The sequence below is a fragment of the Struthio camelus genome, chromosome 3 (assembly GCF_040807025.1).
Source record: "Struthio camelus isolate bStrCam1 chromosome 3, bStrCam1.hap1, whole genome shotgun sequence".
Taxonomy (NCBI): domain Eukaryota; kingdom Metazoa; phylum Chordata; class Aves; order Struthioniformes; family Struthionidae; genus Struthio; species Struthio camelus.
In genome coordinates, this window is record NC_090944.1 from 97,327,102 (window position 1) to 97,350,585 (window position 23,484).

At 38.2% G+C, this 23,484-nt stretch overlaps 1 protein-coding gene across 9 annotated transcripts in view; it reads right to left on the reverse strand.

Annotated features, from left to right (window-relative positions):
* Window positions 1–23,484, reverse strand: part of RGS7 (regulator of G protein signaling 7) — a 284,031-nt gene that overhangs the window by 235,724 nt on the left and 24,823 nt on the right. For 5 of the 9 annotated variants that reach the window (XM_068939278.1, XM_068939277.1, XM_068939269.1 and 2 more), the window contains exons 1-2: window positions 18,847–19,109; window positions 17,627–17,738 (exon numbers count right to left, since the gene is read on the reverse strand). The exons of 2 other annotated variants lie outside the window; for them this stretch is intronic. Coding sequence is in view for 6 of the 7 variants with exons in the window: in XM_068939277.1 (XP_068795378.1) it covers window positions 17,627–17,704 (78 nt within the window). In the remaining variant the exon portion in view is untranslated. Of the gene's footprint in view, window positions 1–17,626; window positions 17,739–18,846; window positions 19,300–23,484 lie in introns of those variants that run through there. 2 more of the 9 variants (XM_068939271.1, XM_068939270.1) reach the window with 2 other exon arrangements.

Genomic DNA, 23,484 nt, shown 5'->3' on the forward strand with positions numbered 1-23,484 from the left:
TCTCTCAAGCCTTAAGATCCAATTGTACTCTGCAAAAAAAAAAAAAAAAAAATCACTGTGTCAGGCCATGAAATGAAAAGCACTTTCTCTGGCCTTCTTAGTAAAGCACAGGCAATCAAAGACTGCGTTCATTTGAACTACAAAGTCTGGTGAGCGCTGCAAGCTAACAGATAGAAAAAATCTGAACAGCCAAAAACGAAAAAAAAAAATCTAGGCCATTGTAGATTATTATTAAAATAAACTGGGAGGAGATTGTCTTGCTTAGAATTTCTATTTCAATTGCCTAAAGTAGCAAACAGAAGTAATTGCTTACAATGATTAAGAGGATATCTGGTTCCAACAGAGCTTCTATGAACATCACTTGCAATCAATTTGCTGTGTTGCAGCTTTCCCAGTCATATTGCTTAGTTATTCTCAAAAATATATATTTTTGCATTCTCACAATGGAATACTTAGCCTTTTAAATTAGTGATGATGGGACTGCACTTGGAAATGCAAGAAGTGTAACATGCCAATAAACTGCCCTTCATGGGTATCACCATTCAGTACCATCAACAGTCAGCTGAAACGCTTCAACTATTCTGGGCACGAAATCTGTGATTTTCAGGGTCTCTGATGAGCACTGTAAATGCCATTAATCTGGGAGGATGTTCAAAATTATGTCCAAAATGATTCTGCTTCTGCTTTTTATTTAATAAGGGCTTTTTCCTGCATTCATTTAAGTCGACTGCAAAATGCACACTACTGCCAAGTCAGGCATCGGTTGTAAGACTGACTGGAAGACAAGAGTACTAATCAGTTGTTTGCTAAAGGTCAGAGTTCTTAATGGGGCCTCTTAGATTACACTCACCAACAGTGTCAGGCTGTACAAGTGACTATTTTTGGATAACACCCATGGACACAATCTATTCCTAAACAGAGTTAAATATAACAGGTCAGATCTGCTGTGTTGTCCACAGATCTTAGCTTATGTAAGATTTACAAGGCAAATACTTACGTATCACTTGATTTTAGAAAAGGCAGAAATCAGAAGCTTGCATAAACAGTCTCTCATATCTACCATCATTCAACTTCTACTGTGAAGACTACTGTAAGGTAATGTTGGTACCATACTAGTGATATTGCTGTAACTAATAGATATTAATGACTAATTCCAAAACATTACATCTATATGTATCTGTAGAGACACAAACCTTCTAAGGTATCGCTTTTGTACAGTGAACATTCAGTGACCCTAAGACAAGGATATGAGTAGGCTGTGCTAATACACTGTTAGTTATGTTACGAGGAAGCTTGAAGGCTATTGGAGGAAGATAGGGGTTTGTAACAGAAGCCCCTGAAAGTCCAAGCAGTAGAGGATATTAGAGGCCTCAACAATTCAGGCACAGGATGATACTGGGACTCTAGGGCTACAAACAGAAATCATAAATGGTCAAATATGTGGTAAAGGAATGCAGCTTTGGGAGCTGGGAGAACTCTTACATGTACAGTAAAATCAGATAAAAAACGAAATTTGGGAACCAACAAAAAAAGAACAAGTAACAGGACTGTGTTAGCAAACACACAAAAATAAATCCAAACGGAGACAAGAGCGAGCAGCAAGAAACCCCCAATGTCAATATCACACTCGTTCCAGCGAAGAACGCAGCAGATGACTTGCTGTAACACTACACCCTCTTCTAGGAGAAAACTAGGACCCTGAGGAGCAAAGAAAAGTTAAGCTTAACACCAGAGAAAGAGGTAGATACTAGAGAGTTTGTGTACATTAGTTTTAACTCTAGTAGCAATAATTGGATAATTAGACTTATATGTGTTAATCTCATTCTAACTGGACTAATAACAACTCTGATTAGATTGCTAATACTTTAATTAGCCTAAGAATAAATTTTCGGCTCTCCATATACAGGGTGTTTCTTTAGCGTACATAAACTGCCTAGGGTGTTTGGTCTGGTTCACCATTTCCTGGGGCTTGGTTGAAATTTGGATGCAATGAAATTATGCCTAAAAAAAGATTTTTGTACTGAACTGAAGCAGTGAAAAGCAAGCTGAAAATGCAAAAACAAACGTACAATGGCTCATAAAAAATCGCAGAAGGAAAAGCTCGACCAGTCTCAAATCATATTTTGCCATATGCCTCTCTTGGACACAACCAGAAACAGCACAAAACCCAGTACATGATCAGACTTAAAATCATGCACTCTCTAGGCTCATGATTCAGCTTCATTAGCAACAGGCAAGATGCTAACAAAACAATTTAAAGTGATATTGATTCTAGTATTATGACTCCAAATGTGTTATTTGTAACTGAAAAAAAAATCACAGTTTCTGCAAGGTAAGGACGTTTTTAGCAAATATATTATTCTAGTATTATGGATTTTAGAAGTGACACACTAAGGTGCTTCGACTGTTATTTGATAAAAGTTTGTGAGCAGTAAAAAAGGAAATAAACGCTAATCCAAAACAAGGAAAAAGTATTTTATATCATTAGGAAAACTAGTCATTCCAGAGCACACAGTTTTGTTAGTAAAAGAGGTAAATGAAGAGAGACAAAATAAATAGTATCTGCAGTTTAAGGAGAGACACAAGGGACTCGCTACTCAGAAGTACTACCCCTCAAAAGTTTGAACATATTTGAATCTCTTCAAAAAAAAAAATCACACAGATATCAACACAGGCTAAACAGTAATGCTTATTAAACACCCAAACCTGCTGATGCAGTTCTAGAGAGAATATGCACTTTGCATAGCATAGTCTTTCCTCTACATGATTCTTTCCTTTTGCTCAAAGGCTAAACACTTCTGTGCATGGATTTTATATCTAATAATAAAAGAGGACCACACTGATAGAACATGGAATTATTAAAGCTGTGTGGAAAGACCTAGTGATAGGTAAAACACTAGCTGCATATGTAAGTACAATACCAGTGGCATACAAAGGCACACATGCACACACAGTTTGGGGAATTAAACCCCATGAGTGATAAGGCAGATGCCAATAATATCAATCTAAGTATGAAAAACATCTGATTGCTAGGGAAAAGACATAAATAAACCAGCAGTTTTTCAGCTTTACTCATATTTCATAGGAGCACTGTGTATGAAACTGCATGGGCTTATTTAAATCACCATTATTCATATTAGCTCAGGCTATCCATACGAATAAGGATTGAAAGACTGGACTACTGATATAGCGAATGTTGCAATGCTAGCATACATTGCTGTGAGGTAGGTTGCAGTATCTGCTACAGAAATTAAAGTTTGGGGAAAACGTGAATCAACACCCCCATGCTTAGCCTTGCCAAAACACGTATTCAGTGTTCTGATTAGCCTCAAGTTATCAGAAAACAAAATCTCACAAACATGGCTCCCACACATTGCTTTAGTTACACATACGTTCTTTTAGTGGTACAAGAAAACCCTAAATATGGATTCTGCAAAGAGATGCATGTTAATTTAAACACAGCATTTATAGATGCTAGAGAAGTGAGATTAGGCTGCGGTGGTAGGAAAACAAAAAATGCCATTCCATGAATATAGGTCAGTACTTCCATTATACTTGCTTGTTTCAGCACAAGTTTTCTCCAAACAATCTACAGGAAATGGAAGGGAAAATAACCAAATCATTGGAAAAACAGTTATAGATGCCATCTGGTCTTCACAGATGGGCCTGTACTGTAGGTCATGTACATCTTTTATCTCTGTCATCACTCATAGAAGAACTCTAAGTAGGTAAGGAATCCGAAGCAATGACTCTAAGTAGTATACTATCAGCATACCATGTGGATGTGTAGCTGCTTAACATTAATAGGAATGAAAAAAAAAATTTCTCCAGGCTGATGAAATTTCACTCAGAAAGGATGCAGAATCTATTAGTTTGAAAGTCAAATGTTCAGATCTGTAATGAATTACATTATCACAGTGAAACAGTGAAAATCAAATGGAAAAAAGCTATGTCAGAAAAATACAGCAATATTGTTGCAGTACTGCTATCACCATACTATCCACATGCCAAAATTATAATTAATTTTATCTTTGGTGTCTCTTCAAAGTCCAGCTGAATTATTTCCAAACTGCAGATGGGAAACAGAGACACAAAGTTACTACCACTTTGTCAAACAGTACAGCAAAGCTATGAATCATATCCACGCTTCCACTGCCCCCTTTTCTGAACGCAGTACTTGATTTTAGATATTCTCCTTGCTCTTATGCAAATCGCATTCTGGTAATTTCACAAGAATTCTCCAGTCACAAGGAATTCACAGTTTTTACAGAACTGCATAGATGAAGAGTCTCTGCTTTTCCCACCTCACCACTCAAAAAAAAAAAAAATTGAGGTTTTGTTTACTTTTAAGATAAATGTTGTTTCACTTACTATTTAAAATAATACCTGTCTCTTATTTACTTACTTCCTAAGGAGGTAAATAGAAAATACCTGTAGGCCTTTCATTTTCCTTGATACAAAGGGATAGGTCCAAAATCATCCAGCAGCACAGCTTAGAGCCGAACCTGTTTCTCCTACACTTAAGTTTCCCCTATATGATCACATTGAATTTTAAGGGGAGGCAAACAGCTGAGCCGTGTCAGAGTAGAAGAGTGATACAACAGAACATTCATCACAAATCCTCTGAGCATTAGCAGAAAGTACAGTTACTACTGCACTTCAGCACAACATCCTATTTGCCAATGCTTTTCCAATATATTCTAACACAGATTATCTCCCCAAGATTTCAGCCATTTCTTCATTTAGGAGAAAGGTGTTACATGGGCTAACGACTGTTATCTCACTTATTCTCACTTGTCAGAAGTCATTCACTGCATTAACAGTTGATGTTACAATTGATATGTCAATTATGAAAACTTATTTAGTTTGTAGAACAGCAATTCATTCAAAAGTCATCATGACATTTACTTGCTTTGAAGGGAAAATGGAAAACATAAAACAAAGCAAAAGATTTCACATAGTTCATTCTAAAATACTGTCTACTTCAGTGGAGAAAGCCTGAATTCACATCTCTAGCACACTACCACCAGGACACTACTGCATAAGAGCTTCTGCAGCATCTCACCTGTACCGGAACCACGTGGTTCTTCTTTTCAAGGGCTTAACAGATTTTAGTAAGCTCAGTGAGGAAAGCAGCTATTCCAAACTTAGGGGCACATAAATAAAGCAAAATTTCACCTCTACATTTACAAGGTAAATAGAAAAGAAGTTAGCTTAGCTTTAAAGAAAAACAAAAGGGGAAAAACAAAAGTTCACCCTCGACTGCATCTATGCTTTACGTGTTTGAGAAAGTATCTGTCCTAAGGATACCTAACAATGCAATAATTCTGCATATTGAATGTTTATAGTAGTACCTTAATTCCAATTAGCTAATACATAAGCACTTAGATGGTCCATCTTATAAATTCTGTTCAACATAACATGCAGAAAGAATAGGACAAAAACATTTAAAGGCAGTCAACACTATGGCTAAAACTAAAATAATCAGATGCTAATATAGATATTCATGTCAACTGTGGACTACTCAGCTAAAATTCATTTACCATGTCTACGTGGATTATATCAAAGGACAAAAAGATGGGAGAAGGTAGAAAAGGTAGAACATACAGAAAGTATTTCCTTTTGCTAAGGCCTGCCAAGATAACAAACAACAAAAACACTGATGTTTGGACTGAATCTTGTGAATGACTGAATCTGTATGCAAGCTCCACTTCCTTTTTGATGATCCTGAAATACTATTCTTAAGGTGACGCAAAGACCATTCCATGCATTGAGGTAAAAAATAGAAATTAGTTAGTCTCAGCCTCTCCTGACTCATTTCCCGAAATCACTTTGCCATGCTCTGTTTTATACTTAGATTGTGGAGTTTTATGCACAGAAATTATCTTTTCCATTCTGTCCATAGAACCCAAGGCCCAACAACCTGCTAAGTGTCATAAGAGCGCAGGCAACAAACAGCCACGTTTAGCTATGCTGAAGAAATCATGAGGACAGTAAGAGGCTTCGAGCCCTGGGAACTCCAGAATGATACAAACAGCGTAAACAGACTCGATCAACAATTTGACCAGGGCACCATCATCGACACTAACCATGGAAGGCACTATTCAAGAGACCGGCATGCATTTGATCCTCAGAACCCCTCTTAGCCCACTGCGGGTTATTTTGTTCACTACTCAGGGGGAAGAGCACCACCTAGTGAATCTGCAACACTACTTCCAGGAGCACCAGCACACTCACGTTCGTCTCATTCAACCCTGCTTGTCTTAGGATTTTAGCTAGACAGAGCAATTGATGGTATGACTAACATGAATACACACATACGGCAAATGACAAAGTGACGTAACGTTAAATAGATATTCTTTCAGCACCTAATACGCAGTGTTTTGCCCTTGAATAAACTCAGTGTCCTATACTATTACCAAGAATAAGCCCCATTGAATGATCTAGCTAAGAAAGAAACTATTTCACAAGTCACAACGGCTAGGATTCCTGTTTCAAGAGGAAGCAAGAAGGATGGCAAGTCAAAAGAGGGGGCAGCAAGCAATGGATACACAGTATTGTGCTAATACATTTGCATTCAACATAAACTGACATCTCAGCATCTGTATTTGACTTCCTCTAGATCAAACATCATCAATGGCTTGGAAGACAAGGCTATGAACTTCAGAAGCCATCCACAGTTGTAAATTTACACCCATACAACACGTCGTATTTTGTGTAGATTAAAATGAGAGCTCCTAAACACTGGAATACAGAACTATAAAGGATCCTCAAGTTCAGTGTTACAGAATCAAAGCTATTCCTGAATTTCTAGACAGAAAAAAAATCATAAAACAAAAGAATCTTAAAAGAAGATAGCATTGGTAATGGCTTGCCTGACCAATCATATACCAAAGTTTCTGTGAAATGGTTAAGGTGGTGACAGCTACTGGTGCATCAATACAGATAAATAAATACAAATAAAACTATATATAAATAAAACACGACTACATGCGATTCTTCTGAAAATATATCAAAACAAGACATAAATACTATCTCAAAATGAGATTTGCATGTTGTGTTTTGCAGATAGACACTTAAACATCCAAAATTAATTCTAAAGAACTGGAGTTGATGGTAAAGAAAACGTAAGATCAGAACTACTTTTTTCCCCACAGTAAACGACCCTAAATGCTTCAGGTCACAAGTGTCTATAGAATAGAACAGTTGTGTAAACAAACTTTCAAGAGGCTTTCCTGTAGCAGGGACATCATTCTCATACTACAGTTCTCTAAGAAATGAGCCTCACTTGAAGATATGAGTGCAGATAAAGCATTTTATCATTTATTTCTGTTTTGTATGTGCCAAAGGTATTTTTCCTCTCCTCTGGAAACCATCTCAATGTATTAGCCTTACTGGGAAGTAGTAGGGCTCTTTTCTTCCGATGGACATCGCTGTTCCCTCCAGATAACAGGAGCCAGGATCTAAATATTTCATTCAGGTAGAAAAGTGTGATGATTACGCTGAGTAATAGACATGATTTGTGAAAAGGTAATAAAAACCTTTAGCTCCTAGTGACTTGAATGAGATTTGTGGTTGCTAAGTAACTCTGAAAAAAAAAAATTAAACATTTGAAATCTAGTAATATGGAAGCAGATGGGTATAACTCTTGTTGTTTAGAATATTCTAATTGGTAAAAACTGATTTCCTGCAATCACAATACTTTACTGTTTAATTTAATACTTTTACAAATTTAAGGAACTCTGTACAAACTAAATAGTTAATCTTCACAGCACTTCTTTAGGATATGTTTAATTATATTCCAGATCATCTATTTTATAGATGATACAGCTAAAAAACTATTCAAGCCATGCAGAAATCTTGATAGAGCACAGTATTATGGCATTATGAATAGACTAAGTTTTGCATTTGCTACTAAAAGCACATCCTGCCTCACAATTTTGAACTCATTCTTCAGACCACACTTACACGCCTGCATCACTGAACATGCCAACATCTGCAATTTTGTGATACAGCCGTGAAGTGTTGTTTTCTCCTCCAAACAGGCAAAAAGGTATAATATAAAGATAGAAATTTCTTATTTTAAAATATCTGACTCAAGTTTGTATAATTTAGATGTTTCAATTTTTTCCATTCTTCTTGTTAATGTAAATTCCATTTCAAATGCATGTTTCCCATTGCTATCAAGAGATGCTATGAATCTGCATCCAAGGGCAGAATTTAGCTCACAGAGCATTAATACCTCCTAAAGTCTGTAGCTCAGGGAAGTGAAGGTGTTGAGAAGCAGTAATATGTCTTTCTTTCAAAAGGTATTCAGTAAACTGCTTATTCATAGAAAAGTAGAAAAGTAATTCAAAAAAAACTATGTTTTTCCTCCAGAATTTAGGGCACTTTTAAATAACAGCTATTCAAAATACTTCATTTCTGAAAACAGAACCTCAAAGAACTGGGAGATTTAGATTTATTTTAACTACTCTGCATACACAGGAGGAATGAATCCCATAGAGAAATAACTGCAATCCACTTTTACAATGTGGAAGACCTAACACAATAGTTTCATATCATATTCTAGCAGCTACTTTTGAAGACTGTTATATACTCAAATGCCCATTAAAACAAGCTTTCTATATATATATTTCTGCATATTATGATCAATTCTAAATCAATAATCAGATTACAGTAAAAGTCGGTTTGGCTGGCCAAATATTCTTTCCAAAATAAATTCCATCCAGGCTGCATGTTTTTTTCTTTTTTTACTGTGACCTTGTCATTTAATCAATAAAGGAGAACCTAAACAAAAGCATAACGGTCACAGAAGAAAACGCCAGTAATGTTCCTGATCTCACAGACTGCATCATGAAAGCACACTCACACCACTGTAACCATTTGTTATGGGACTGTACGCTGGTTCAAGGATATTTGCTAGCACTAACCTGTTTGATAGATCAGACTACTAAAATACTATAAATGCATAGGCACATAGATAAATATATGTGTACGTTACACAAGCATCTATTTCATCAAAGATAAATGGAACAGAAAGGAAAAAAGTTCCTCAGCAGGAGGATTTACAGGGAGCAATTTTCACTTTTGATTAGCTAACGCTTGCACATCTGAACTGCATTAGGAAGAGGTCCTCTGTGCTCGATACCTCTTCCTCTGTGGCATAATCCTTAGCCCCTAGAATTTCACATTATGTTAGTTGAACAGAATTCAGCACATGTCACAGGAATAAAGAAACACATGAACTGCAGCAGAAGTGATACAGAAAAGTTAATACAGCGTCAAAATCCTCGCCGCTTACCTGAAGTACACTGCTCAAGAGTATCTTTCCACAAATCAGTACAAGAATGCCAGGAAAAGGATGACTTCACTGTCATGGATACATTTCTATGTGGCTGGTTCGTGGGGTCTATTCAACTCTTGGGTAAGGTTTTTCAGAACAAAACCGCATCTCTTCAGCATGAGCACAACACGATTAATCATTTGTCCCATTGCATGATTTCTCATTTGAATGATACTGGGGATCTAATATACCTCAAATGTCAGTCAGCGACTATTAAAGATACCCTTAACTGAGTAGAAATACCGCAATTATTAAAAAATCCTTGAAAAATAGGCAATAGTTATACATGTTCTATGGAAAAAGTGTATTCACTATGCATTATGCTGTCATTTCTCCAGTTCCTGTTTATCCGTTCTAAACGTTTAGCTAAAAGCATCTTTGAAGAAAGAGCAGGTGACAATGACAGAAAAGAAAGCCAGAGTGACATCTCGGCAGCTTTTGATGCCCTATTCACCTCTACAGAAAAGCAGCTTCTCTGCAGACATAAAACTATCTTCTAAGAGACACACAAAGCACCACAAATCGAGAGACGCACAGCAGCATCTGACAAGAGAAGCTCTAGAGCACAGATGTGCACCTCTGTACGAGCACAAAACAGGCCTAAAAGTTTAGCAGGCTAAATAATCCAAAGATTATGAACCAATTCCCACAGCAAGGTACCACAACAGGCTAAGCACAGGCTGGTTTAGGCTTAGGGAAGGTGAGCAGGATTCCCAAAGGAAAAAAAAAAAAAAAACAGATCTCATGGAACTATTCATAGAATAACCAAATGCTCATGATACAGATCAACTTCTTATTTTAAGGAGTTTAGTGGCAAGCTGAAAGAAAGAAATATCTTTCTGAAGAGAAAAAAAATATCCCATCTTATAAGCAAGGGAAAAGTACAGTTAGTTCTGGACTCCCACGGTTTAAAAAGTCTTTTGGGTTCTAATTTAAACACACATTTTATTTGCATTTTTCCAATAATTTAATTTAACACTGCAATATAGAGCTGTTTGAATTTGGAATTAGTTTGGGTTTCTCTCCTTCTCTCTCTCTCTTTTTTTTTTTTTTTTAAATACCATGCCTGTCAGTTAAGAAGTCTGAACGTTTTCTAGTAAAAGCTCCACTGTCAGTTACAACGGTCTTTAGGAGGTGCTCGTAATTCTGTTCCTACAGGTCAGTTCCTTGGTCAGCCACTCTCCTGGACAAACCCCAGGCACTTCTCACTCTCCACATGAAACACCAGTTCCAAAGTCAGTTCTCAGACAGATCAGCTCCAAGGAGCAACGCTCCCTGTAGCTTCCTAGGCAACCTCATTCCCAATGTATCTATGCCAGGTATTCTTACAAACAACCTACTTTTATAACCAGCCCAACTTTTCTATCTCTCAACTCTTTTATAGCTGCTGGCAATTAAGACCAAAATCAAAATCCTAGCTGATCCCTTCACTATAGTAAAATCGTACGTCTTGTTTTGTGTTTTTTCTTCATTACACCATTAGTCTCTCCTGTCCACCAAAAGAATCAACTGAAAGTTGAAACTTTCATTTGCATTTTTTTCCTCAGATAGTCCTACCTCCTTTTCCTCCTAATCTCACCTTCAAAGTTTTCTTCCTATATTCGTTTTTGTAGGGTTCATATTGCAATATTAAAATGTACAGTTTCTTCCTTTGATCGAAGTCCACAAAAGATATTCTCCCACTTTTCCAACTCCTACCCTTCACTACTGTAACCCCTTTCCCCAAAAAAACCCAAAATAACAAAAAAAGCACCCCAAAACAAAAAGCAATGCAAATAGAATAATGGAAATTATTTAACCCACTGCATGTAGTATTTTGCAAGATCAGCCGTGATGACTCTCTTTCCTATAGAAGATAATTTATTCTATTTCAACAAACATAGATTTGTCTGATGTGGCTGATTACAGTGAGGCAGTGTTGGTTTGTGGAGTAGAACACAACAATCCTAAATTTTATATTTAGTTTTTCCACCGGTCTGATATGTCACTCATGCCTCAGTTAACCCATCTGTAACACAGAGTTATGCATCTCTTTCATAAAAGGTTTTTTATAGAGCTGCTGTTGAAAAATAGGCGTTGTTCATACTCTATATTGCTATATAGCTGCAGTCTTTATCTTTCTCCAATACTTCGTCTGAAAGTTTTATAGCACATAAACAACATAATTAAACATATTCTGCTGATGACTTTATTCTGTTCTTTCTAGGCTTCACCTAGGATTTAAATTTGTAAATGGACTTTGCAAGCCCAATCTCTCCTCTTTTAGTAGCTTTTACAGATTGATTTGAAGAAGTTGCTGTAGCTCTTTCTATATTAAAGATTACAATTACACTTCAATGGACTTGTAATTGCCAAACTGGAAAAATAGCCACATTTTAACAAGTCGTATTTACATGTGAGTTTTTAAAACGCAGTCTCATTATAGCTCTTATCAGCTATAATGGTGGGAATTTTTGTTATCAAATGTCATCATACAACATAGGGGACTATAAAAACTCCTGCACTCCACAAAGCGTGTTGCAAGTCTGAAGGAGAAAACAAAATCCAAACTCCAAAACAAATAATTTCTGACTCTGTGCTGCACGTCACTATCAATAGCATCATTGTTTCCATAGTTACAAATGTAGACTGCTTCCAAGGAAAAAGAGAGAAACTAAAAATGACAATGCACAATCAGAACTGGCACAATCTGAGGCAGCACACGTGGGATGGAGAAAGGAAGTAACACGGTGGCACAGAATTCTGTGGGGTTGTCGTATTTGACAGTAATGCCGGTGATCCAAGCACATCAGGGTCAGAACACTAAGAAGCGGTAAAACCTCTCACTGCAATATCACTTGACACATCTCTACACCAAGTGGAAGGAAGGGGAGAATTAGAAAGGAAGAATCCCCAAAGGAAATATACCAGGCAGTTCACCTTTTCACATCTGCAGACCTAGCCACCTGCAGACTCAGGTAGACTTTTTTTTATTTTTTATTTTTTTTTTAAATGATGCTTCTTTGGGTTGCATTTTCAATGTTTTTGTACAGTTGTGAAGACAGTCACATACTTTATATTGCACTTACCACGAATGATTCCAGTGCACCTGTGAACCTAGTAACAACAGCAGCCACTCTGGGAATGGATACAGCTTGAAAGTCAATGATTGGTGCAAGGGACAGATAAATCCCAAACCAATAAGAAGAGAGGGTGAGGGCCTAGAGGAAATGCATAGCCTCACCACATGAAAGGCACTCCACACTATCTAGTACTATTTTATCTTTCAGTATTAAATTCCTGACCCCTGAATAAGTTATGACCTGTGTAATACCTTATTTCAGTATCAATCACCTACTCTGGAATTATGACAAACCCTCATAACTTTCATACCGGAGAGGAAGGTAAATTCTTTTATTTCTACAGGTGGAACTCCTGAGGTCCACAAACATGGACCTGTCTCAGTCAACTCTGTATTTGGGAAAGTCAGGAAAAAAAAAAAAATCAAAAACAGATGTGAATCCAAGCCCTGCACAAACTGCAATAGCACCGCTGCTCTTTCCAGATGAACAAATGGCATAACGTAGAGGTTCTGCAATTTAGTTTCAAAAAAGTTAATTCTAGCACCTTAGCTTGCATTGGCATTTGCATTAACATTGTAATAACAAACTCAGTAGTTTACAGTAGGCGTAAGATGCCAGTTTGCAATGATGTATTCACAAATGCATGTTATTAGGCTAATTCTTCCCTTACCAAAGTGAGTGGCAGCACTTAGAAAACTCCCAACTACCATGTCCTTCCGTAGTCTCACAAACTCTAAGGAATATTGTTAGCTGCTACAGTAATTTCTTCCAACAATCTTTTTTAAGTGAATAGTTGCTAAAAGCCACACAAGAACACAATTTTATCTGTACTCCGCACTGAAAGTCATGTCTGGTACAGGTAAAGGAAAGAAGAATGATTATTAGAAGATGGCTGTCACGATTTTCTCAAATGCCGTCATTGTATGGCTGTTGCTCCTTTACAATAACATTTTTTAAGTATCACACTTTGGAGGTATTGCTTCTACGAAGAATATCAGATCATGGTAAATGAAGAAGTAGCTTGAAATCACAAATCAGCCTTTGCCAAACGTGGGTACTGGCAAATATGACCTTCAACAATTGACACAAGAACAGAACAAACACCTCATTACAGCATCAAAAGCCCCAACTGTTAGCAATACTAATCAGCTTTGGCAAAAGCTATTTTAATATTCAGGGGCAGTGAGGAAAGCAGAGAATCAAAATCTCAGTCACAAGAATACTACTATTCAGACAAGGCTAATCTTACTATTACAAAAAAAAAAAAAAAAAAGGCTATCTTCTCTCAATTGAAGTAACTCGGGTAGCCATACAATAAATATTAAACTTGCAAACTAGAACTACTAATCTTTGCAGCATATGCTTGACTAAAAAAGTAAGCCAAGAACAAAACAAAATGATAAACAAATGCCCAGTAGGAGTAGTAGTTCTAATATGGAAGCTTTCCTCAAAAGATAACTCTTATTCTTTTAAATTATTTGTGACAGGTACAAGATAAAATACAGACAGGTCAGGCTCTGCAGCTTAGAAAAATTGCACAATACAGGCCTTATATTACATCTCAAGGTTTTGCCGGGTTTTGTTTTTCGTTTTTTGTTTTGTTTTGTTTTGTTTTTTAAGATCTCACTTCCAGCAACAAGTTAGTGTTGCTCAAAAACAAGATATTCATACGAACAACTCATGATGCTCAAATACTAAGGATTCTAGTGCTGTCATGTCTTTTAATTGCTGACTGAAATGGGCTCTGTTAGAGAGGAAATAAAAGCAGGTTTTTTACATTTTAGGTTTGCCTCAGGCTACCAGCTGAAAAATTCAGGACTTTTTTAAAGGTATGTCAGCACCAACTATGTGTCATATTTCATTATTTAATAATTATGCTGATAGTCAAAAAAGAATAACGCAACTGACACTCTATTAAAATAAAAAGTATTCCCTAAGGCATAACAACACTGACATGCAAGCATCTTAAGAGGCAGTGTAAAAATGATATAAGGAGCTATTTATCTGTACTACTGTCTTTTCCATCAAATAAGTTGGTTATTTATGCACTGAATATTTAATTAAAATAGTTTATGCTGAATTTTTAAAAAATATTTCAGATCTGAAAGCAAAACACAATGAAACCCTCTTTGTCTATGAATAGGAGCTACTTTGAGAAAAAAATGCTATCTATATTGTACCATCCTAGGTTACAAGGTCTTCTTCCTTTTTTTTTCAGACAAACCACTTTCTTCAATCCTCAGAATGAGAAATTAACTAGAAATCAACCACATATTTAAAAAAAAAAAAAGGAAAGAAAGAACAACATTGCTTGTCAAAAGTTTTCAACCTAAAAAAGTGCAATGACTATGATTCAAGCCTTAAATATTGAATTTGCAAACCCTAAATCTTTGTAATAACACAGATTTGGATCAGATTTCTGATTTCAAGCATTATCTATTCCTTCCAGGCACATTTACCACAAAATGTGTGCTACTTTATGTGTTGATGTTGTATAAACCACTGGGAGAAAGCATTTCAGCATTTGTATATTTGAGCAATGAGATTTAAGATTTCAAATTTAGTTTCCTTCTGAAGCCAGCCAATATCATATTTACGTACTTTTTTACTAACAACTATTAATATTTTTTCAATTGGCCAAAAAAAAAAAAAAAGTCCTTCACGAAGCTGACAGATCTAGTTCTTTGTTCACTCAGCACAGAGCTTTCATTCCTAACACAATGACAGATAGAGAAGTATTGTGTTTTCAAACGTATTACAAGAAATCTTGTGATGTAGTTGTTGCTAATAAAGAACTATATTCAGAGATAATATATTCTGAATTGAAATGATTTCTACCTAATTAATCTTTTCTTATGTTCTAGACACAGAAGCTATAATACGTTTGATTACAGCCGTACCAGAAGGTAGGTAGGTGACTTTTAAATACGTTAGCTATTATTTTGTTGCCTATTCCTCAAATAGTGCTAAAGGAAGAAGTATTTAAAGTTTTCTCCCAGTAATCTAACATCTGTCTGCACAATATTTAATGATCCTTTTGTCTTACCTTCCTATAGGAATAAGTTAAGATCGATAAAAATAAATATTACTGGTAATATTGTAGAAGGTCAGCGTTCTTCGTAAACGTAAGAGTCCGCAAACCACTTGCACTTTAAGAATGACGACAACAAAATAAGGGCCCTTGCTAAACTGAAAGACACAAGCAGGTACCATCCCTGTATCTTTGATCTCCGCAGAAGTGAGAAGGTGTTTGATGCTCTGATCCTGCTAAGCATACAGCTGGAGTTTTGTATCCTGCCCTCACTCCCAGTTTCAAAATTCCCCTGATTCATCAGGGTTCATGTCACTTATCTCAAAAGTTTCCTTTGAATCTGGAGGCTGCTCAGGGACAACGTTAAACTGGGGCATGAGTTCACACTAAACATAATGGGTCACAAGCTTGGCCAGCTCCTCAGACCACGATACCACAGGAGAAGACAAACACAGTTTCTCGACATTCTTCCTCTGTATACTAAAGTAGTAAAGAAGAGGGTTCCTTCTCAGTACAGAAAATGATAAATAAAAACTGTTTTGAAAGATCAAAAGCCTTAAATGTACAACTAAGTTTTGGTATGTTGTGTTTAAATATGCAGCATATTTTGACCCATTCATTCATGCACAAAATTTCATTTTGAAACACACTCATGATGTTAATGGCAAGATGACCCCGTATTATTCTAGATGTGCATTCTTATACATACGGATACAAAGGTTAAGTTATTAAATTCCTTTCTAATCACTTCCATAAAGATGGCCTAATTTTTCAAAATAGCAAATACCATTAGAATTCACTGAAATCATCATCGTATTTGAAAACATGGAATAGCAGAAGCATACATCAGACTTCAATTAGAGACAATTTTATAATTTCTGGGAAAAAAGACTTACCACAATTAATGACGACAACTCAGTTCACCTCACATCAATTTGTCTTACTATCCAAGTTGTGTTAAGACTCAATTGAGTATATATCAGATGTTTTCTGTTACAGCTAACTTGCAAAAATAAAAGTCAATGCCTCTAACAAAATATAAGTATTATTTTTCCACCTGATAAAAACAACCATAAACAAGTTAAAAAGCACAGAACTCTAGGAATAAACAAGTAGTTACATAATAACATATTTCAGTTTGTAAGAGTAGTTATCTTTCTCCATTATCACTAGAATTTATTTTGTTATTCTTTTTTGATAAATGCAATTAAAGTTTTATCAAAATAAACACAACTGCCAAGTTTAAAAAAAGTATCAACCCACCTCAAAATCCCCAAGCATTTACTGTCACTTAAATGAAAGCACAGTGGCTAAATAAACCCCATTACTGGAGTTCAATGTCTGGAAATTTGTATATCGATGCTACTAAAATAACTACATTAAAAATCCTTTTGCAGAGAGAATCCCGGGAGTGCATGGTTTTTCTTAAGTTCTGGTGATTGCAGAGAAGTAATACCTTTAATCTGTTTTTCCCCTCATATGAAACAAGTTAACGGTGCCGACTTTCCTGCACTCTGAGAATCTCTATCCAAAGAAATACAAGATATTGTAACACGTAGCTAATATTCAGTTTTAAAATATTTGAATCCATTTTAAAGATAGATGTTACCAGGGAGGACTTGTTAAAAAAACATACAGAAAAACCCCAAAAACTCAAAATGCTTTTTCAGTCTCTGATACATCACCACCACCATTGCATCCCATATGCATCAATGCAGAAAGTGAATAAAATACATCAAGTAGTACAGAAGAGAGTTATCGTGTAGACATTTCAGATAACATAAGAGAATGTTTAAACAAATTCAAACCCAACTGTTGCTGAACATGATGTGAAGTTGACACATGCATGTGTGCTTTAACAATCAGAACATTCAGAACAACAAATCCAATAATTTCTTTTTTAAGAAGTCTATAAAGTAACTCAGATACAGATCTACTTTTCACATGCCATTTAAATTGCATTAGTAACATATATATCAACAGATACAAAATGTTCCAAATTTGTATCAGATAATCATGTTCTGAAATCACATCTCTACATTCATGGTAAAGCACAGCAGCAGCATCTCTTCAGGAAGGGGGACAGAAACAGTAAAAATAATGGCCTTTCTTGCTAGGCAAAAGATTCAGGACTTAAACCATTTTCTGATGTCCCTTCCTCAGATTTTGCAAAACACAAAGGCTTACCTTTCTGTACACCAGCATGTTTGGGGATTCATCAGCCACCCCATTGCTGCTTTGCCCATAATTATTTCCTTGCGCCATGTCCCACGATTTTGATCCGCTTTTGAACGTTGCACTGTGAAAGGTAAAAGTGGTCTTCATAAGACACCACCTCAGATCTCCTGCCTTCACTGCTGATTAATGGACCTGACTTTCTACTAACAGGTTATCACAATCAGTGTATACTTTCTTCACCACATATTTACACTGGGGCAAAGCAGCTTATTCACTATTCACTGTTATTACTCTCTTCTGCATGCAAATAATGAATGCATGTAAAACGTTAATCTAATTTAGACTTTAATGAATTGCCACTCCACATAGCTCCCTGACATACCACTAACCACTGTATCATGCAGGCATCTTGTCACAAAGCACTCTTTCCTCCTCTACACAGGCTGCACCAATGGATATTGTGCACCTTCCAAACCACAGTTTTCAACTGGCTGATTTGGCCCGTGACCGTGTTCAACACTGTCCTCTCCTCACGGTTCAGGTCATAGAGACTTTCATAACACACAAACACACAAAAAGCAAACCAGCTGCTTTGAACTTTATTTGCCAGCATATCTGTACTCTTACACATATGCCAAGAGGGAGGCAGGCAGGTAGACGGAAGGAAGGGAAGAAACAAGCTAGAAGATCTTGCTGGTTGCTTTCACCTACTTTCATTCTAGTTCACTGCAAAAAACCAGCTCCGCCGCCAGGCCCGGCTCCTCTCCGCCCTCCCCCCGGTCACACGGGAGCTGCGCTAAGCAAGAGCTCAGATCATGCCGTAGCTCCGGCTTTGCACGCAGGTGTAAGAATGTGCTCCATCCACCGACCACACCGGCGCGGCTGCGGAGAGCCTGGAAGGCTGAGCTCTCGTCCAAACATTTCCTCCGAAGCCCTCCCCTGTCCCCCCCTCCCCAGGCCTCCAGGCTGCGGGCTTAACTGCAGCGTGCCCGCCACGCCGGCTCGCCCTGCCCTGCACGCGCAGTGCGCGCCTCTCGGCACCGAATGGCAGCGCGAACCGGCTCGCCCCGCAGGCAGCGCGGCGCGGCGCGGCTCCGCTCCCGCGATTTCAGCACCGCGGACAGCGGCGGCGCCGCCCGGGGCGCTCCCGGCGGCGCCCTCTCCTCGGCCGGGCGGGGGCGCGGAGCGGCGCGGAGCTCACCGCGGGGCTCCCCGCCCCGCTCATTTACCTCCCGGGCCAAGGTCACTGCGCGGTGGCCGCGGCTCCTCGCCTCCTCCCGCCGCTCCTGGCGCGCCCCGCGCCGTCCGTGTCAGCCGGCAGCAGGCGGAGGGACGCGGCGATCGCTCATCACACACGCGCGCGCGCAGGCACACGCACGCACACGGACACACGCGCACTGCGGGCGGAGGCGCTGCCGCCGCCGCCGCCGCCGAGGCTGCGGCTCCCCCCAGCTCTGCCGGAGCGGCGGCAGCTCAGCTCCCTCCCCGCAATGGAGCGGCTGTCACGTGGGGGACAGGCACGTCAAAGGTGCTGCTGCCGCTCCGCCACGCAGCAGCCCTCCTCCTCCTCCTGCTCCTGCTCGCCGCTCTCGGCTCGCTCACCGAAAACAGCGGCCAAGGAACTGCAGCTGCCTGCAGATCTGGCAGCAGCCCCTGTAAATGAGATTAGGCAGCACTGGAGGACTGGGCAGGAAGAGAATGTGGGCTAATGGGATAGGGAAGGAGGCGGAGGGAGGGGGATAAAAGAGACGGGTGTGGAAAGTGTGTCTCCTCCTCGTTTTTACGCCTTTTACCAACACCAGCAGGGAATCTGCCTGCTCCTCTGCCCTACGCTGGACATTTCACGTTTTTCTTTTTTTTTTTTCCAGGGAGAACGAGAGAGCTTGAGTCGTGCTGGCACTGCGGACCACTTTGAGCAGTAGAAAAGAGAGACCAGAGAGCAAGTCTGTTCCAGGCTGATAGGAAGGAGCTCTCTAGATACCCTTGGGGCTGTTTTGCTACATCCCAAGTAACTGCTTAATTTGCCACGGCCTGGAGCTTACCATGATGAAATTAAAAATTAGGCATGTAAATCATACTTCCTCACCGTATAGGGACAAGAATGCTTTGATTTTCCAGAAGTGCTGAAATGTCTTGAACTCAACATCCACAAGAACAGGAGATACTTCAGTGGTAAGCCATCAGATATTCCCATTTGAAAGTGTCTTTTCTAGAAACAGTAACTCTTATTACAAGGATGATCTCGCAAAAGAAGTCATTTTGGGGGACAATACCTTCTACCATGCATTGCACCTCACGGAGCGTGCCCTGGCAGAATCACTGCAATTCAAGCTCAGAAGTCTCCATACGTACTGTCTCAGGCTCTTTCTGCCTTCCTCACATCCCAAAGAAACCTCAAATCAACTCTATCTTGCTAGAAGTTACCTATCAAAACTACCATTTTCCAAATTTTGCAGAGGCGTTCAGATCCTTTACCAGAGGAGATGATAAATTAGACAAGCTGATGACAGTGAACCCCAGAAGCCAATGTAAAATAAGGGGGAGAGAATGATTGGACTTCTTGGCAAGTGGAGAAAGACAGAGGTTTGATAAAGGTCCCAGAGTGAGCACTAGAGACAACAGATGATCTCAAACGTGGACAGGAACGTCCTTGAGGGAGGGCAGAAGTAAATGGTGAAATGATCCAACAGAGTAAGAACCAGCAATTGAATTGAGTGGGATATATTGACAGTAAAGGAAAGAAGCTCTGTAGCAGAAAGTGCATGTCTAGACCTTTTCAGTGGAGAATAATTTGGTATGTCACAAGGAAAAGGTAAGTGGAATCAAACAGTCTGGATATAAGAGAAATCTGGAGTTCTGAGAGGGAAGAGAGATCAACACAGATGAAAGAGTTTGACAGTGCAAGAGGAAAGTAAAGGAAAAGAAGTACTGAGGTTGAAAATAGCAGGCAGAAACAAATATGGAACTAAAAAATAAACAGAGAACTGAGAAAAGGCTTGCTTCCCATGAAAAATCCACTCAGTGTATGGTAGCATTTTGACAGACCTAAGCAATGAATCTGAATCCAAATGTTAACTTTCAAAAGGTTTTTGCGCAGACTCTGGTGATTCAGTCCAGTCCACCACTGAGAATGGGTACCAGCAATAAAAATGTGGATCTATATTTCCCTAACTTTTGCATACATTTCCTAAGGAAGCAGTACTGCAGTGCTCGTTTACTACAGACTATGTGAGACTGACAGACGTACTGGAAGTCAAGGGGAACATACCTCTCAAGATCTGTTAAGAACATAAGTCACAGCCTTATAGCTGTGTGACCCCAAAACAAACTCAAAGTCTTATTTATCAGACTGCGGTTTACATTTCTTTCCGAGAGCAGAAATGGTGATTGCACAAGATATGCTTTAAATGCAATTTTACCCTAAAAGTGGGGTAGGAGGAAAATCACTAAAAATAGTGATGATACATATACATTCCTTCCATTTACTCTGCCAGCCAAAAATGACTGTATCTTAAAATAGCATATGCATTAAAGGGCACAGAAATCAAATGTTAGCAAGTTTCCAGTATAGTTCTAAGTTTGTTTTCTTACTTTACATCATCTTATTACTAATTCAAGTCAGAAAACTAGAGAAAAGGAAAGTCTTTTGTACTGCAGTTCTTGGAGTATGTACAAGAAGTAGCTTATGTTTTACAAGATGTCTTCAATCTAGCTATTTACTATAAGCTACGCAGCAAGTGAATTTTGGCAGGGGTTATGTGTCTTTGAAGAACTCCCCAGCAAAGCTTATTAGTTTAAGCAGCAGCATTTTCAAGTTCTTTACTTTCTGAGAATCTGTTCAAAACTAAAGGCAGAGGTATCTGAGTAAAGATTTTAGCTATACAGCTTCTAAAATTATCTTACTTTTTTGCTTTAAATATTCTGATTAATTTCACAAATCAAGTAAAATACAAAATGTTACATTAGTTAGGCAAAGTTGATTTTTTTTTCGAAAATAAATATATTTCCGCTATTAACTGAATATTGATCATCATAAATTAAGGTACAAAGTAAATTCAGTCAAGTACGCAGATAAAGTAACAATCTGGACCTCCTGAAGTCAATAGGTGTTTCTTCCACTAACATAAAGGTAACTGATTTCACACACAGTCTTTAATCTTGTATTCAGAACCAGAGGCTCAAACATCCCAATGGCGTGTCTCATAACTACAGGCTTCCTATGCTGAAGCACACTAAGGAGTCTTCCATTTCACCAGTATGTCCAGTATTAGAATGAGACAGAAGCTCTAACCTCTGCAATAGCTAAACATGAAAAAAAAAAAAAAACAAACCCACACCAGAAACAACCCAATAGAATTTCTTTCTGCTGGTGCTTTGTAATGAAACAGACCCTGGACTGGGCCGCTTCCACCCATATAAGAGAAAAGAAAGCTGTTTCATTATTTCTTTTAAAAAATATAATTTGATAACTTATTCTGATGCAGTTAGAAGAATCTACTCAATAGCCTATAAAAAGATAAAGATTCATAAATTAGTCACGTATCTTTCCCATGCTTGAGAGTCATCATCGCTTATCTCATACATAGCCAGTATTAGCTTCCCCAGAAAGCAGGGCCTGCCAAAAGAGGAATGTCCTGTTTCAAAACGCAAAGCAAAACTACTCATTAATAAAACAAAGAAGATAGCAAAGGCTGCCAAGGGGCAGTTTTATCTAACAAGGCCATAAAACACATATGATTTAGCAAGCTGGTAACTACACTTTTTGCATTTAGTTTGCACAGTCAATACAGCTAAAGTATTCCAAGAACATCATATGCGTGTGCCATACGTAACACATGGGCATGCAGTTTTAAATCAGAATATTATTTCTGGATATGTAGGACAACCTGTCTGGATGTGGAAGAGGGAATTTTTCAGTCTTGAAAAGTCCTACTAACCAGTGCTGTTATACTATGTTAATATGCTGCCTATATCCATCAAATTCCTCTTGTCTTATGCCTACACTGAGTGTTCCTTGGAGTAAAGACACATTATGAAAGCTCTCAGCACAGCATGGTCCTGGTCCATGACCAAGTCTTTAAAACATTATAGAATTATAAACAATCACATTCAAATTTATTGAAATAACACAGACATTCTAGTTAATTAGGCTCCAGACACTGACATGAGTTACTACTGTGCTGCCTTCAAGTATAAAACCCAGACTTTTTTCCTCCAGGCTAGTGAAGCACAGAATTAGGCTTTCTACTTTAATCGGACATATTTGTGATACCACATAACAGCAGCATTTCAATGCCAAGCTCTGAACTGGTAACTAAGATTCCAAGCTCAGTCCTTAGCCTTTCTGATGAGATTTGAAAACCTGCTCCTACAGAACTGAACTGTAATCCGTCCATTTAATATAGGTCTTTGAGTGTCATTTAGAAGATTACAAGTTATGGCACATAACTGCTAAAACTAAACCCAGGACTGTCTTAAAAACTTCACTCATTCCTTCAAGGCACATTTTTTAAGCCCTAGACATCTGTTTTTTCACATACCTGCCAACCTTATTGAAACTTTAATTACCTCTGGTGATTTATGATGATGAAGATCAAAGACACTTGCGCTCTGTTTTTTGGGGTAAAAGGTCAAAACATCAAAAAGTAGAGTTTTAGAAAAGAAAAGGTAATTAAATAGCAACCTATGTAGAAAGAGAAAAAAATGTAAAGTGAATCGATAAAACAGAAAAACAAAAACCCTAGAGTGTCATGGACAGACATAATTTCACAGGAATAGCAAAGTATTAGAAATAAGGAGAGCGCACACTTCCAAAATCTTTTCTGAAGTACGATATACATACACACACTATATATAGAGAGAGTATA